At 43.3% G+C, this 17,683-nt stretch overlaps 2 protein-coding genes across 9 annotated transcripts in view; one reads left to right on the top strand and one right to left on the bottom strand.

Moving 5' to 3' along the window:
* Positions 1-11,098, bottom strand: part of vps9d1 (VPS9 domain containing 1) — a 36,014-nt gene extending 24,916 nt beyond the window's left edge. For 6 of the 7 annotated variants that reach the window (XR_001965485.2, XM_018739405.2, XM_018739407.2 and 3 more), the window contains exons 1-4: positions 10,876-11,098; positions 10,414-10,486; positions 2,424-2,597; positions 2,026-2,170 (exon numbers count right to left, since the gene is read on the bottom strand). Coding sequence is in view for 6 of the 7 variants with exons in the window: in XM_018739405.2 (XP_018594921.2) it covers positions 2,026-2,170; positions 2,424-2,597; positions 10,414-10,486; positions 10,876-10,980 (497 nt within the window). In the remaining variant the exon portion in view is untranslated. Of the gene's footprint in view, positions 1-2,025; positions 2,171-2,423; positions 2,626-10,413; positions 10,487-10,875 lie in introns of those variants that run through there. The other variant, XM_018739408.2, reaches the window with a different exon arrangement.
* On the top strand, positions 9,402-17,427 carry znf276 (zinc finger protein 276). Of its 2 annotated transcripts, XM_029253387.1 has the most exons (12): positions 9,402-9,638; positions 11,956-12,228; positions 12,493-12,802; positions 13,497-13,543; positions 13,649-14,038; positions 14,707-14,788; positions 15,683-15,763; positions 15,953-16,066; positions 16,153-16,228; positions 16,328-16,445; positions 16,555-16,654; positions 16,824-17,427. In XM_029253387.1, the coding sequence occupies exons 2-12, from the start codon at positions 11,964-11,966 to the stop codon at positions 17,068-17,070; spliced, it is 1,830 nt and encodes a 609-aa protein (XP_029109220.1). In that variant the 5' UTR covers positions 9,402-9,638; positions 11,956-11,963; the 3' UTR covers positions 17,071-17,427. The 2 variants fall into 2 exon arrangements, with proteins under 2 accessions (XP_029109220.1, XP_018594800.2); XM_018739284.2 differs by lacking the exon at positions 9,402-9,638 and having other exon boundaries at positions 11,576-12,228.
* Positions 17,428-17,683: the final 256 nt, after the last annotated feature.

Here is a 17,683-nt window from a genome sequence, read left to right as displayed (position 1 = left end):
ACTTGAACCCCAGACCCACCGGAGAGCAGGACCCGATCCAACCCACTGCACCATCATGCCCCCCAAAGTTTGACACATCTTATTGTCATTTAAAGAGACCATATACTTAAGTAAAACACGAAAAAAATTATTTTGAATGTGCTTCATCAGTTAATGATATTTATATATCTCTTCATATATATACAGTATATATATTATATACATACAGGCTGTTTAATACACGTATACAGACTCGCATGCCATAAAAACAAGTGTGTACATTTTCTGCATTTTTTTCTTTTCTCCTAATGAAATAGCCAACTTCTCCATTTTTCATCTCCCTCCCACAGCAGGAAAGCCACCCTGCCACAGGAGGGGTGAACAATCACACACCTCTTTTGATATGCATGCCCTGAGCTGTTGGCCAAATGCCACTTTCAACCCTGTAAGTGTCTAACCATCGGTGCTATTGTAAGCGACAAGAGGGACAGAACCACAGAAGTCTCATACATCAGGGAAAACATAATACATATGGCTAGTGTGGCAAATCACTGCTAGGGAGACCAAAATGTACCATTTTAAAAATATATTACACTTTTTTGGGCATACAGCAAATCTATATGCTTATACCATGTACCAGTTCATTCTGAACCTCTTATTTCTTCTTGAAGCCTCAACAAGATTACTGTTTTGACAGCTACAAAATATCAAAAGTTGATTCTGGATTTAATAGTCTGTCAGAATACTGATTGTTTTGATGATGGCTACTTATGGCACTGACTATCGTTTTGCCTTTCTGTCCTAGTGACCAAAATGAAGATACCTGGGTTCTACCAGAAGCATTCATATAAACAAATTACTCAGTATTTAGATACAGCCAGAAACTGCTTCGTTAACAGTGATATAGATTCTTGTAGGTCAGGTTCTTTCATGACCTTTTATTCCCAGGCCTTCGTATTGTCACGCAAAATCTTACATTATGAACCATATTAACTCTGTGCTTAGTGCAGATAGGATGATAAGCCCATCCTGGAATGTACAAGGCACAGGATACGGTAAACCAGTATAAAACAATACATATCTTGGAACTGTCTAAGCAAATTCTGTCTTACTTTTCATTGTTCTCATAGTATCTCACTGTGTTCTTAACCCTCGTTTCTTTTCAGTAATTTGTATTTGCTTATTGAACATTCTTGTATTTTATTAAGCTTTTTTAGACTCTTTTGCTTATCCCTAATTATTGCATCTAGTTTTACTCTTGGGTTGATCTTGTGCTAACTGAAATACCATGTTTCATTCTAGACTGTCCTGATACTATTAATAAAACATACGTTACTATTATTAATAATAGATCATTAAATGTGTTGACACATTGTTTTGTTGCTACATTAAATATATGTAAAACAACATATATATATAACTCATATATCTCATATATATATTTGAGAAATGTATATTTAACTCAGAGAAATTTAAAACACCTATAGAAGTTAAACCGTTAAAATGGGAGCTAGAAATGAACATTAAATACCACATTTTGTCCATGAATTGTGAGGGAGACATTTTAAAAGCAAACCAGTATTATAATATCAATAAGGTCAGTCTGCAAGATGCATGTCATTTAGGAAAAATAGTACAGCCAGGGGGGTGGCTCATGTGTTTCAGAACTGACACAGAGTGTGTCAGAATAAGTTATATGAAGAAGTGCTCTTGTTTTTTACAGTTGACATGGATTGTCAGAATACATTAAGTTTGTAAAGTCCCTGTTCACATCTTGATTAGGATGTTCTATGTAATCATTCTCAATTATTCTTAGAAACCCTGGTATGTAGTATATTTGTGGACAGGGTAACATACAGGATGTTACATATGTTAAAATTTATGAAGCATAGTATAGAATAAAGTAGAGATTTGTATTTCTCAATATATATTATCAGTTAACTGATAATATGGAATCATTCAACCTGCCTGAACGAAAAATTTACCTTGTTTAAAATGTAACATATTCAAAGACCTTCATACTCTTAAATGGTGTGGAAGTCTTACTTCTTTGTTTCTTCTGATTCTGCAGTTTGAAGTTTCTGGAAGATTTCTGGAGGGAGGAATGGAGAGGCATTTCTGCCACCCTCAGAGAGAACCCTGCGATGCCTGGTGGGAGGCTCAAGGCTTACAGTTGAGGTCCCATGGGGAGCTGTAAGAAGATTATTATTATTTATTCAGTTGGCTGACACTTTTCTCCAAAGTGACTTAAACTAAGCTACTTAAAATACAGTATTTGTCCATTTGTACAACTGAAGCAACTGAGGGTAAGTACCTTACTCTAAAGTACTACAGCAGGAGCAGGATTCAAATCTGGGTCCTTCCAGTGGAAGAAGGAAGCTAGTTTAAATGTCAACCATATTATGAACAATGGACTGAAATACAGAGAACAGGCTAAAGCGTACCGGTCTTGTCCATGGGTGTACTGGCAGTGGTGCTGGAGCTGGTTGACAGAATGGTTTGGGTGGGCATGGCAGGAGGCTGTTCCAACATCTTCCCTGCAAAGGATTTGACCCTCTCCAGGCACTGCTCAGCCAATCTCAACATCTTTTGCACTTCCACTGGCATCATTTCTGATTCTGAAGGGTATAACAGACACAGAAGGATCTGTTGACAAAGACAGAGATGTACTGTAGGGAAAACAAAGATCGAAATAAAGTGGTGGGCAGGCAGAGATAGTAGCTGACATTTTACAAAAAAAATGGACAGACTCAGCAAATCAGCAGTAGGATTAATCATATCAAGGCTTAAATTTAACTAGAGTGGTTAGATCAAAATACAGGGGCATAATCATCACAAGTCAATTAAGCATGTTGGAGTATGAAACATTGATAAATAATCATTCTTTAAAGTTAATTATTCATAGGTAGATATAATTCATTATCACTGTGTGCTGTTAATGCAATTGATTAGTTCAGGAGTTAAAAAGTCAGGGGACAGGATGTCAGTTTTGGCATAATCTCAGTTATTGCACGTGTGGGTGTCCTCTTTAATTGTATGATTTAACCTAAGTATGACAGATTCCTGCAACATAACTGCTGTTATTTAAGTAATTATAATTTTTTAACAGTTCTTTTTACATTTTAACCAAACATTTGTTTGTAAACTCATGACAAAGACCACATGACTCTGAGATTTAGACCATTTACAAACAACCAATGTTTGACTTTGATTGCTACTAAACAGACACATATGATAATCAGCTACAGCTCCACTTCAGTGAATATTTGATGGAATAAAAAAAAGTTTGAAAATTTTAGTGTATTATTTTACCACTGTGCTACAACAAAGAATATTGGAGTGGAGAACACTTTAATTAGCTCCTTATTCTTAAACAATGCAGACTGTAAATTTGATGTTCATTAATTTAAAAAATTAATTTACCACTGAATTTTTTTTACTAAAAATATTTATTGATTTTTCATTAATTTACTCCTGACAAATGTCTAATTTCTTCTTAGCCTATGCCATAAAATATGGTTCTTTATAAAGATTTAACTGAACAGCTACAGTAACTCATGTCTTGTGTACTGGCAAGAGTTTGGCTACCAATTATAAAGCAACAGTAGGCACAATAAGTATGTAAGAAGAAATTAATCTTTATTTACAAATGAACTAAATAAACTGAACAAGCTATGTGCATAAAAACTGTAAACCATAACTTCACCAATTAGCAACACAAAGGCATCCCACAGTAAGGTAAAAGTCCAACCAAACATTTCTCCTGAAAAGCTGCACTCTGTTGTCAGAGCATCAGAAGTGTCAATGTAAGAGCAAGACTGATAAATCCTTCATGACTTCATCTGTAGGATCACCCTGCTTTCCACCTGTCAGGTGACAACCATATGTATTTTTTCCCATAGTTTTTCTCTATGTCTTGAAAGCATCAGTTAATGATACAGCTATGCTCCATAGACCACAACTTCACAGTGTTGGAGGGACTTGAGTGCTCCAGGAATCCTGATAACTAAGTAGCCTGGAACTTTTTGGCAGGGCCATCCTGGGAAATGAAGTTAAGGTTAATGGGCAAACAAAGAGAAATCCAAATAACTTAAAATTATTCCTTTGATGATTCAAAACAAAACTGGGAACCTTGACTAAGGAGGTACCTACACTGGGACCTACTACCAGAACCAAGTATTTGGGTGGTCCTTGTTAATTACTGCTCCTACAGTCCTTTGATCTCTCCCTGTCCCAACTGCCTTGACCTTGTATTTTCCCATAACTGTGGCTGTCCTGTCCTCTCTGTTACTCCGCTGCATGTCTCTGATCACTTCTTCATTTCCTTCCAACCCTGCCTTGCCACTAATCCCTCTCCTTTTTCTGCACCCATTGTCACCTTCTGCCGCAACTTAAAATCTCTCTCACCTTCTTACTTTGCCTCAGCCACTCTGTCCGCTCTCCCTTCTGCTGCACAATTCTCGGCTCTATCAACAGACGATGCCACTAACATTTTCCTCTCTGCCCCATCTTCCTCCCTTGACTCTCTCTGTCCACTATCTTCCAGACCAGCACGCCCCAGTGCCACCCCATGGCTGACTGATACGTTACACGCTAATAGGACCAAACTCTGGGCTGCAGAGTGAAGATGGTGAAAATCCAAGACTCGCTCGAACCTGGAAGCCTACAAACAACTCTTAGCTACTTTTCACTATGCTGTCTCTTCAGCTAAAACTATCTTCTACCACAACAAAATACACGCACACTGATTGAAACCGCTTGTCCCGAGCGGGGTCGTGGCGAGCTGGAGCCTAACCCAGCAACACAGGGCGCAAGGCTGGAGAGGAAGGGGACACACCCAGGACAGGACACCAGTCCATCGCAAGGCACCCCAAACAGGAGTTGAACCCCAGACCCACCAGAGAGCAGGCACAGGCCAAACCTGCTGCACCACCACGCCCCCAACAACAAAATACAGTCTGCAACTAAAAAAAACCACAGACTCTTTGACACCTCATAATCCCTTCTGTGTCCTCCGCCACCCCCTCCTCCTCCTTCTCTCACTGCTGATGACTTTGCTTTGTTTTTCAAAGACAAAGTCAATGCAATCACGGACAAGTTCTCAGCATCACCCTGCCCGGTTCGTGCTGGACCTCCCTGTGAAGTCATGCTCTCCAAATTCAAACCGCTCTCCGAATCTGAAATCTCTGACCTCTTAATATCACACAGACCCACAACCTGCTCACTTGATCCGATCCCATCGTCACTTCTACAGAACATCTCCCCTGCAACTCTCCAACTTCATCTCTAAGATCAACTCCTTGCTCTCCTCTGACTGTTTCCCAGCTGCCTTCAAAACTGCTCTTATTTTACCTCTGTTAAATAAACCCTCCCTGGATCCCAACTCGGTTCAAAACTACAGACCAGTCTCCCTCCTCTCCTTCCTGTCTAAAACTCTGTAGCGGGAAGCCTGTGATCAACTAAGTGAATTCCTCACCCGGAAGTGTCTCTTCGATGGATATCAGTCTGGTTTCAAAGTTAGTCACTCCACAGAGACAGTGCTTCTGGCAGTGTCTGATGCTCTCCAGTCGGCTAGAGCCGCCTCCTTTTCCTCGGTCCTCATCCTCCTCGATCTGTCTGCAGCATTCAACACTGTCAACCACCGAATTCTACTCTCCTCTCTTAGTCAGGTTGGGATCAAAGGAGCGGCACTAAGATGGTTTGAGTCCTACCTATCTGACAGATCTTATCAACTGGTCTGGCGGAGCTCCTGTTCTTCTCCTCCGCCTCTCTCAACCAGTGTCCGGCAGGGCTTGGTGCTGGGTTCTCTTCTCCTCTCCTCTCCTCTCTTCTCCTCTCCTCTCTTCTCCTCTCTTCTCTTCTCCTCTTCTCTTCTCTTTTCTCTTCTCTTCTCGATTAACACCTCCTCCCTCGACCTGGTCATAGCCTCCCATGGATTCAAATATCACTACTATGCTGATGATACCCAGCTCTTCCTTCCTTTGCACCTGGAGCATCAGACACTTCTGCATGCGTTGCTGCCTGCCTGTCAGAAATCTCTGCTTGGATGTCTGATCATCACCTCCAACTCACCCTCTTCAAAACAGAGATTCTTCACCTCCCAGCTGGCCTGTCCTCCTGTCACGATCTATTGATCAAACTGGACAACTCATTTACTTTGCCTACCTCCTTGGTTAAGAGTCTGGGAGTGACGGCTGACACAAGTCTATCTTTCTCTCAGCGCACTGAAGCCACAACCCAGACCTGCAGATACATCCTGCATATTATTCGCAGGATCCATCCCTACCTCACTACTTCCCCAGGCCATGGTGACATCCTGTCTGGACTACTCCAACTCTCTCTGGTGTGGCCTTTCTGCTACTGCCATCAAACCTCTGCAGCTAATACAGAATGCTGCTGCACAAGTTGTGTTTGACTTGCCAAAGCGTTCCCTTGTATCTCCCCTACTTGTTTCTCTGATAGAACTCAATAGAACTGCGCCTAGCCATTTACAAGACTTGATCAACCGCTACACCCCAACCAGACCCCTTCACTCATCTACCTCTGCTTGCTTGGTGGTCCCGCGCACGAAAGATAAAGCGCCGAGGTTCTCGGTTCTGGCTCTGTTGTGGTAGAATGACCTTCCCCTCTCACTCAGAACTGCGGAAGCTCTGTCTACATTCAAGAAGGGTCTGAAAACTGACATTTTCCGGATTCACTTTGCCCATGATCTCTCAAGCTCATGTAGGTGTAAGTGTTCATGCGCCGTAACTTTATGATCATGCCCAGATAAGCCTTTACACAGCCACTACTCCTGTATTGTATGTAAATGTTTGTGTACCTTTTCATTAAAAAAAAAAAATTCTAGGAAGGTGATCAGGATTAGTCTATCCTGAGTTTTGTACACCTACTTGTGCGATGAACATTAGTGCATAACATGGAAAGAAACAAACTAGGTTTACTTAAGAATCACATGTCTGCAACTATGTCTCTCTTTCTGCTAATATAATGCACAAATTTTATTTTCTCTGAGATGTACGTCGCTTTGGAGAAAAGCATCTCCTGAATGAATAAATGCAAATGTAACGTAATGTAATGTAATATAATTACTTGGAGGCCGGGTGACAAACAGACTAAGCAGGATGTTCTGTGTGGTTACCGCCAAAGTGAGGGGGGATCCAGGTGCTTTTCAGAAGACACACATTCCTGGGACAGATCTAAGCATCTTTGATGGGTGCCATTGAAACAGACTCCTGGGATGTAGAATGTTGCTGTACTGGTTGGGAATGAGCCAGAACTAGTTTGGTAAATTGACAAGTGCAATCTAAATATTCAGTTTTGCCTCTGTTCACAATATCAGCTCTGGAACCAGAGTTCTTGATTGGGATGATCTCTCTACTGTTTTGAAACTGCCCCATGTGAGAGACTGTTTGACTATGGAAATACGCTCTAGCCCCTGACTGGGTGCCACATAGCTGAAGTTTGTGAATACAAGTTTTCCATAGATGCAACTTTAAATTGCATCACAGAAAGCTCTTGACAGTTGTTTGTGGTTACATGTGAAAACGCTGGACAGAGCTGGGCAGAGAGCAGAACATTCCTGGAGATGGTGGATACGGTGCTTGACAAGGAATCTTTCATACACTATAATCCTATTTGGTAACTTCAGTGGTCATGTGGGTAATGACATAATATTTAGAGGGATGTGAATGAGAGGAACAGGCTGTTTCATTTAAACCCAAGGGGTGTGCCATTCTTGGATTTTTGTGCTATGTGATATGAGCAGTGTGGATGCTCATAAGTGCACTTGATACCAGAGCACCTCAGACCAAAGAGCAATTATTAACTTTGCAACTGTATTAATCAATATAAGGCTATGTATCCCAGATACCTGGGTAAGGATAGGTGATGTGCTGTTCACTGATAACAACTTGGTGGTAAGTTGGATGAAGCAGCTGGAAAAACCCCTGGACAGAACTGGGAGGCCTGATCAAGTAGCAAAGGTATCCTGGGAATGCCTGACAGAGGTATGTTTCATGTTAAGTTCTGCATCCTAGAGAAAGATGGGGGATGTGGAGTCAGAAATTACCCTGTTAAAGATCGCTTTAATATGACTTTCTAATTCCCATCAAATACATTCTGGCAAACAGACGGGTAGCAGCAGTAGGTAGCTTTAGTGGTTACAGCTATTGTTGTGTACATGAAGGAGCCAGGTTCCACCTCTTGCTGTAGTACGTTTGAGCAAGGTGCTTACCCTAAATTTTTTCAGTAAAAATGACCAAGTTGTGAAAATAGGTAAATCTTTGTATGCAGTCTAACGCGATGTGGCACAGTGGTGCAGCAGGTAGTGATGCTGGCCCAGTCTCTTTTACGTTTGCATGTTCACTCCTTCTCCATGTGAGTTTCCTCTAGGTGCTACAGTTTTCTTCTTATGTTTTATAGGAATTGGTAAACCGAAATTGCGTATTATATTGGGTCTACATGTGTTACACTTATCTTCTCTATAGAAGGGCAAAAGATAAATATTAAGCAGTATAGTGTCTCTAGCGCTGTCAGTTACTTTAGATAAAAGTGTCAGCTTATTGCATTGGAGAAAAGTGTCTGCTAAATGAATTAATGTAAAAGTAAACATTACAAGTTGCTTTGGAGAAAAGCAGTAAGCTAATGAATAAATAATAAAAAAAAATAAAATTTCAATGGTATCAGCAGGGGCAGAGCTGCACCAACTTTAGCTAGGGATATACAGTACTGTGCAAAAGTCTTGGGCACTTAGATGTTTCACAAAAAATATTTGTATTAGACGGTTAATGTCTTCTGCATTAGTGTCAGTGGGAAAGAGCATATTTTAGATTTCCAAGCATTCCTTTTGCAGAAAGTTACAGTATTACAGCAAGGGTTTTGTATGCTGTTAAAGAAAGAAAGTATACACACACACACACACACACACACACACACACACACACACACAGTCTTAAACCGCTCGTCCCGAACGGGGTCGCAGTGAACCAGAGCCTAACCTGGCAACACAGGGTGCAAGGGTGGAGGGGGAGGGAACACACCCAGGATGGGACGCCGGTCCATCACAAGGCATTCCAAGCAGGACTCGACCCCCAGGCCCGCCAGAGAGCGGGACTCGGCCAAGCCTGTCACGACCCTGCTTGGGATGAGCAGTTGTTGACGATGGATGGTTACTAAGCTTTGTAGGAAGTTTATTAATTAAGAGCATTAATTTTGGAAGCATTCTCACTTTACAGCTTTTTCCCCCCAACTGCCTAAAACTTCTGCACAATACTGTAGCTGGGAGGTAGAAGGAGCACTTTAAAGAACTCCTGCACCAAATAAGCATACACTCCTTCCAGCAGGCAGTGCCAGAAGCTAACCCTTTCTACATGAGTTATATGTTGTGAGTCCTGAGGTATTGCGATATTACAGGAGTATGGGGTGCTGTGGAAGCTTCCGCACGCCATTAGGTGTGTGCATTTGCATGTGTCCACATTGTTGGCATTCATTCCAGTTTGTTTAGTGTGTCCTTTGGACTCCACAAAGAGCGTTTATCAGCTGTGCCCAAGTCAATGAAGACCCCAGGGAAGATCTAGGTGTCACTGAAGAGAAAATATATCTTTTTTCAGGCTGAAGAAGGCATGAGGATCCTCCAGAAGGAGCAGGAGACCACTGCTTTGGTAAGGGAAGTCTGGTCTGTCCTGCTTAGCCTGTTGCTCCTGTGAGCCTGAGCAGGACAAGCATTTTTGAGAATAGATGGATAGAAGAATAGATGGATAATGAAACAGCTAAGGGTATTGCTCTACTATAAAAAGTGCTTATACTATAGAAGTATCCCACACAATGAAACATTTTAAAACATCAGTTTTAAAAGTATACAAGTATACAATGAATGATATACATATTATTTACTGTCAAGTGCATACTTGACATTCTGATTAAAGAAACAGATTATTTCAGTCTTGAGTAAATATTAAATAACATGCAGGTCTTAAGGTATTTATTAATATTGGAATTGTAAGGTGCCATACCGTGCTATGTATTTAAACTCCTCAACTGGGTGTTGGCTTCATGAATATACAGTAATAATAATGGCTTCCCGTTTTTCTCAATAATATTTATAAATAATATTTGAAATATACTGTCTGAATAATCACAAGCAGATAACAGGGGGTCAAACGGCCCTGTACTGCTAATTAGAACCCATATTTTACCACTCACTGTCTGAAAAGGTTTGCGCAGAAAATGCGCACCGCCTGAGGTTGAGAACCTAACAAAAGGCGTATCGACCCATGCGTCCTATTTGTCACGAGTATAGTTCTACAAAAGCAGTGGGTATTTATTATTTAATTATGCTTCAGCCAAAAAACTCGACACTGAACGTCAAAGAAAAGGTTTAAGGTCCTCCATCATTTTACTAGGATTTGAACATACAAACAGTTTGCAGAATCTTACGTTGAGCGGAAGTATCCTCCATAAGTGCGTAGGATATGTAGTTTATACTCCTCAAGTATTCCCGGTACGCCTCCTGTTGCAACAAAACAAACGTCATTTCCTGTCGCTGTCCAATACTCATTTAAGCACTCGAACCGACATTGTAACACTCGTTAAAGTTAAATATGTAAAATAAGTTACAAAATCAATAAAATTACATGTGCTATATAAAATAAAACTTAAATCCACAAAGCTTCGTAGTACTGCCACATTAATATCTTCGGAAGCAGAAACAAACATAGTTAAAATGAACATAACCACAAGCGTAAGCACACAAATGTGTTTCCTTGCGAGTGAAAGGAGAGTTCATGTGTATGATTCATTTTGACAGCCGCAGGTCATCATATGAAATCAGCTAACACAACATGACACACATCAGCACCCTTCCGCTATTATGTCAATATCATATTGAATATGTTTTACCTCATGATTGTTCCCTGCGTCAAGCTGTATGGCCACACTGGCGAGTTTCATAGCTTTTTGTAGTGGCTTCATACCACTGTGACTGTCTGGCGCCGCCGCCGCCATTGATGTTTCTTGTTTGCTGTTGGGTTTAATAGATCATTACCGCAGCGGGATTACTGCAGCAAAGATAAAAATGATAGGAGACATATATATGATATGGTGAACACAAAGAGTCAATATTCTATTGGTACTTCATAATGGAGAAACTATATCCTGTACATATAACGTGCTTCTTTTATTTTCTTTTGCTGGTCTAGGACATTATTTTTATGGCTGAAATAATATGCGTTTTATTGATCATGATTAGTATGTGTTTCAGATTTTATTAACAACACCACAGCACTGGGTCACAGCAATTTAGAGAGAGGAACATCGAGAAATGTAAATAACAGAACGGGTGCTTGTATAACTATATACAAATATTATGTGTTGACATGATAATCATACAATAATACGGTATACCATGATTCCAGCGTTCAAATTCATTTACATAATATTTTTTGAATTTCAGCACAAGGACAAGCTACTACTACTACTACTTGCAGTAATAAATAATAATAACAACAATAATAATAATAAATGTAGTATATGCACAGACGGAGAACGCAGTGGCTTTTTACGTCTGTAGTTCTCTGGGGTCCCTGTGGGTGGCACTACAGAAATCAGCGACACATCTTTGTTTCGGCTGGTCGTGGCGGCTCCTCTCTGTTCTGTCCTCGAGCCCTTCCGGATTCACTTGTTTACTTTCGGACCTTTCAGCATCCGAATTATTGAAAAAAACTCGAATTATTACATTCTTTTTATACTGAACGCAAATTTATTTTTTTCAAAAGAATCAAATCGCGATAAAATCATGCACACGTAATTATATAAGTTTTATTGCGAAACTTAGCTAGCTCAGATTTAAGGGCCGATTTTGTAAACTTTTTTGGAGCTACTACGAGCTAGTAGTCACTCATGAGGCTGGACGGCTGTCCGGTCGTGCGCTGCTGACACCCCGGGCCCGACTCTCTGTTCGACCCTGCCCTGCTCCTTCAGGCTCCACCATGAGAAGGGATAGGCGCGTACGGCTCACTGCTGTGTCTCCGCCGCCCTCACACGGCCAGCCGGGCGGCGGCAGCAGGCGAGCCGGCCGGCGGGGGAGACCGAGAACGAGCGCCGGAGGAGGAAAGAATGTGACTGTGAGTGAATCGGGGGAGCGCGGCGAGAGGAGCGCCAGGGCTGGAGCCGCAGGACAGATCGACACCTTCACCGGGCCGCCGGCCATTGGTGCGGATGGTGACGCTTCGGAGAACGGGTCTCATCCCTCGGGTGAGCGGCTGCGTGGTTACGTTCAGATGCTGGCGACTTAAGTTAAAGTTTAAACCGAAATAGGACAGAAAAGAAGTTACGGAGCTCCGCGTTTCGACATGCGCGTTTTAACTGATTGGCCAGTTAAGTACCGGCGCGCTTAACTACTCAGTCACCCAGTGAGACGCGCAGCTGAGCTGAGCGCTGTGGCCGGGCCTTTCGGAGGAGTTCGGCTTCGGCCCCTGGCTGCTAACGTAACGCTCTTCATCCCGTCTCCGTCCTCAGGCTCCGGGCGCCTCACCACCGCCTTCTGTCGTCTGTGTCACGGCCGCTTCTCTCCGCGGAGCCTGAGGAGCGCGTTCGGCGGGCCGCACGAGGAGCCGGCGGAGCGCGCGGGCGAAAAGGGCGCGAAGCCGCCGCTCTTCTGCGCGGACTTCCAGCGCCTCGTGGGCGTTCCCGTGAGCCAGGACCCGCTGCTCTCGCGCTTCGTGTGCAAGAGCTGCCACGAGCAGTTCTACAGGTGCCACGGCATCCTGCTGGACTTCCTGCACAGGGTCAATCTGTCTCCGTCCGCGTGCGAGGCCCCCGGGGACTGGTGAGAGAGAAGGGTCGCGTGATGTGGGGGCTCTGACAAAAGGGCCGGCGGCGGCGCGGCGTCAGACGGTCAGGCTTGTTGTTCTTGGAAGGTGGCTGCTTCGAATGCCATTCCTGAGTCCTGCTGACTGTAGTACCCCTGACCTGAGCAATACTGTACTTGCCCTGAAGCGATACAGTAAGAATACCTTGCTCCTTAAATCATGGGTAAAGCGGTGTACATATTATATATGCAGACCAAACTCTGTCTGTAAGTCGCATTGAATTAACTGGGCGACATTGTGAGATGAAGGCCATTAGTTATAATAGAGCAGTGGCAGCAGATAGCATGAGTGGAGTTTGTCTTTCAGTTGAATAAAAATATAATCCAGCTGTATAAATAACAGTTAGCTGGCACATTTCTCTAAAGTAACTTAGAACGTTAGGGTTATTACACACAATTATTCACCTGTTTAGACAGCCGGATAATTTTCCTGGAGTAATTTAGGGTAAGTACATTGCTCCAGGGTACTACAGGCGGACGTGGGGATCGAAGCTGCGACCTCTGGATCCCCGAGGCAGTAACCGTAACCGCTATGCTACCAGCTTTCCCAGTAAATGGGTATATCATTTTGAGTAGCTTAATAACGTGAGTTGTTCTGGAGAAAACCATCAGCTAAATGAACAGAAGTAAGTGTTTTAATCTGTGTTTTCAGGGCCAACTCTTTGTGGTCGCCGTCAACAGAGGATGGGTCCCCCTCCGGTATGTTTTGTGAGTTTTGAGTTTGCATACCTAGCAATAGTGTGACAATTAATTGATCTGTGATCCGTAATGACAGAATTCTCTTTTCTGACCCTCTCCACCTAGCATCCTTGATCACCTCTTCGCCGCAGTGTCTCCACAATCTCGTGTCTTGGGCTCACCACCATGCAGGAGCGTGCAGCTCCTGCCCTGGCTTGCAGAAGGTGCTGGAGGGCAACTACCGGGGCATGGTGAAAGCTGTGTGGGGCTGTGTAGATGGACACAGTTATGTGGTTGAGGCACATGTGCATCCTGGGCCTGGACTGAGTGAACCTACCGCAATGGTCCGGCCAGAGAGAGACGAATTGTCCTGGAGGAGTGGAGCCCCCAAGCCCGGAGTGGTCCTTACAGGCACTGAGCCACCTTTGGCCCCACCAAGCCCAGCTGCAGCTCCTCCAACCCAGAGCCCTTCCCTGAATTCCACGACAACAGCCAATGCTACAGACACCACAGAGGGTAAGACACACGCTGATATGGTTCAACAAGAATGCTCAGTGGGATATTGAAAGAGCTCTAGCTGGCTTTGTAGAAGCGGAGAGGCTTTAAATGAATGAACAAATGAATTGCACCCTACTTTCTCTGTTCCACAACCAGTGGAAAGCTAAAAATACCATGATAGTACCCTTGATTAAGATACCTACTCTAATGATAGCTCCATTAAGAATGGTGGGGTATATAAATGACTGAATAATTGTGAAGTTGACCATGTAACACTCCAATTCGCCTTCAACGAAGATGTTCGATAAAAACAATAGTCCATCTGTCCGAACCGTTCGCCCCAGACGGGGCACGGGGAACCGGAGCCTAACCCAGCACACAGGGCGTAAGGCCAGAGGGGGAGGGGACGCACCCAGGATGGGACGCCAGTCCATCGCAAGGCACCCCAAGCGGGACTCGAACCCCAGACCCACTGAAGAGCAGGGCTCCGACCAACCCACTGCGCCACCGCACCCCCCTAAAAACAATAGTAACCATAGTGTATTTTGTATGGTCACACATCAGAAATAATGAATTGGATGCTATGAGAAAGAGGCTTCATTGATAGATCCTTGTAGGAATATTTAAAAAATAAACCTTGTATCCTCTGTCACTGTTCTCAGAGAGCCTTTTCTTCTTGTTTCCAGGCACGGTGCAACGTGGAGAGACTGTTACACCTATGGCAGCTGAGCCTCTGGATGGCGTGGGGGATAGTGACCTTTCTGATAGGTAGGTAGAGTTTCCAAAAATACACAATGCAGCTGAGGAGTTCTGGAAGTTACAGCCACACACACACACAGATAACATAGGGCTGAGACACACAGGTGAAGCAGGCAAATACAGCGGAGTTTCAGCAGCTGGTAGCATAGTGGTTAGAGCTACTGCCTTTGGACCCAAAGGTTGCAGGTTTGTTTCTCACCTCTGGCTGTAGTATCCTTGAGCAAGCTACTTAGCCCAGTAAAAAAATTACCCAGCTGTATAAATGGGTAAATAATTGTAAGCACCTTAACACTGTAAGTCGCTTTGGAAAAAAAGCATCCGCTAAATGAATAAATGTAATTGTAACTCGTACAGGGACTGGGAATCAACATCGTGCAGTAAAGACAAAAACATGTATAACTGCATCACTACGTGAACCTTGTGGGATGTGGAACCATAACATGCAGAATAATTAGTGTGTGTAATAACCATTTTATTAGATCCTGTAAGTCAATAACAGAACAGGTGAGAGCACTGTACATCACAAGTTATAGCTACTTAACCATTAATATTGTGGATGTGTGTTTATTCAGCTTTATTTTCTTCATGCATTATAAAGTAGAATCAAATTTAATGAATAGAATAGAACTTTATTCGCCATTTGTACACATACACATGGTCCGGGCACATGAGAATTCTTGACCGATGCTGAGAGAGTCAAACGTAAAAACAACGTGTCCACAATAAATACTCTAAAACTTCAATAAATAAAGCTAAAATAATACAATAACTACAGTAAAAGAGGGAGTAAATGCTAAAAAAGGAGGAAATACTATTAAAAGAGGAGGGGAGCAAATACTTTAAGAAGCGGGGGGGGCAGGAATTTAAAAAAAAAAATGAAGCTGACTTTCTGTAATACTACAGGGACTTTTCCAGCGAGGAAGACGAGGACAGAAGGAAAAGTGGGTCATCAGATGAGCTGTTTGAGCCATACCCAGGAAAGCGGTGAGGGGGTGGGGGCAGAGCTGAAAAGTGTCTATTTTTTTCACCTGAGAGCATTTTAAAAGATGTGCTGTAGAAAAAAAGCATTTAACACATCTTTAAAAAGTTTGTTTCAAGTCAGGATTCCAGATTGTATAGGGCATGACATTAGGACTGGGACTAGGGTCTTTTGTCTGTCTTCTGTTCGCTCAGTGGAATCATCTCATCAAAGAAAACGAGCCGGGAGCCTGAGGGGGCTTTGGAGCCCAAAGTGAGGAAGAAACCAGGCCCCAAGCCAGGCTGGAAGAAGAAAATAAAGTCTGAGAGGTAGTGCAAAACAGGGTCTCAGGAGAACTGCATCAGGTCTCGGGAGAGAGGGAACATGGGAAATTAATGTCTCATTTGTCTTCCAGAGAGGAGCTTCCCAATATCTACAAGTGCCCTCACCAGGGCTGTACAGCTGTGTACCGTGGTGCAGATGGCATGAAGGTCAGACTCTCAACCCCCAATCACTATTATTATGGCATGAGTTCCTACTCAGAGCTATCAGTGCATTGTTTTGATCATGTTGGCCTCCCCTGGGTGCAGAAGCACATCAAGGAGCACCATGAGGAGGTCCGGGAGCGGCCCTGTCCCCATCCTGGCTGCAACAAGGTCTTCATGATTGACCGTTACCTTCAACGCCACGTCAAGCTTATTCACACAGGTGAAGGGCAAGAGAAGGGCTTTGGAACTGAGCTGTTTAACAGATGTCTTGGCTCAAACTGAGGGCAGATCTCATCTTATTTAAGGCCCATTCTGTTTTTTTCTCTCAGAGGTGAGGAACTACATCTGTGACCAGTGTGGACAGACCTTCAAGCAGAGGAAGCACCTCTCAGTCCACCAGATGCGTCATTCAGGGGCAAAACCGCTACAGTAGGTTTGCATATTTATTCATTTTTCTATTCTTGAATATTTTTAAACAAAGTTTAAAGTTAAGGTTCACAAATAAAGGAAAACAAAATGTAGATCTAACAGTTTTATTTTTTTAAAAAGTGAAACCAGTCTGGGGAAGCATTCTTTCTGAGGTGTGTCCTGTCAGCAGGTGCGAAGTGTGTGGTTTCCAGTGTCGCCAGCGCGCCTCTCTGAAGTACCACATGACCAAACACAAGGCGGAGGCAGAGCTGGAGTTTGCCTGTGAGCTTTGCGGGAAGCGTTTTGAAAAGGCACACAACCTCAACGTCCACATGTCCATGGTGCACCCACTGACGCAAGGAGGCAGCGGGCCTGACCCTGGCCCTCAGGGCACAGTGGGGAGCCGCCCACAGGGGCAACAACCTGCTTCCAGCTGATGAACATGGGGCCACCCCCAATCCTAACCGGAGTAGAACTTTGCCCCATTCTAGTGGCTCCTGCAGTGACTCTGCACTGTAAAGGGGGTTAGTTCTGAAGTGCCGGGGCGAGAGGTTCTCAGCCTTTCGGTGAGGAAAATTCATGATTTACGCTCCATTAACGGCGAACCTTCACCCACACTGGAGGAAGGCTCAGCAAATGACTGGACATTTTTGTTGGCTTTCTTATTTATGTACAATATTGTAAAATATGTTTCTATTTTGTCATTGTTTAGGAGCTCTTGTACAAGTTGAAGGTGGCTAAACATGTGTTTTCTTGTATAGCTTTTGAGCCTAAAAATGAACTTGTGAATCTGAGGAAAGTGTTTTCAATAAGTGGTCTACATTTCTGTAAGAGGATGAAATGATTCTTGGTTAAAGGGGGGTACCTAGAGTGATGTGACTTAGTTCCTCCTCATGTGTCAGTATCTTTAACTGTCACTTCTGGAGCATCACGCCAGCTTCGCTCTCACAGTGCCTTAACAGGAACAGCCTACGCCAGTAGAGAGAAAACCAGTCCACGTACTGCCTTAAAAAGGAGATTAAGAGTATCATCAAGGGGTAACATTCTGCA

This window comes from Scleropages formosus, chromosome 7, assembly GCF_900964775.1.
Source record: "Scleropages formosus chromosome 7, fSclFor1.1, whole genome shotgun sequence".
Taxonomy (NCBI): Eukaryota; Metazoa; Chordata; class Actinopteri; order Osteoglossiformes; family Osteoglossidae; genus Scleropages; species Scleropages formosus.
Note: the sequence above shows the minus strand (reverse complement) of the source record. Positions and strands in the feature narration are given on the sequence as shown.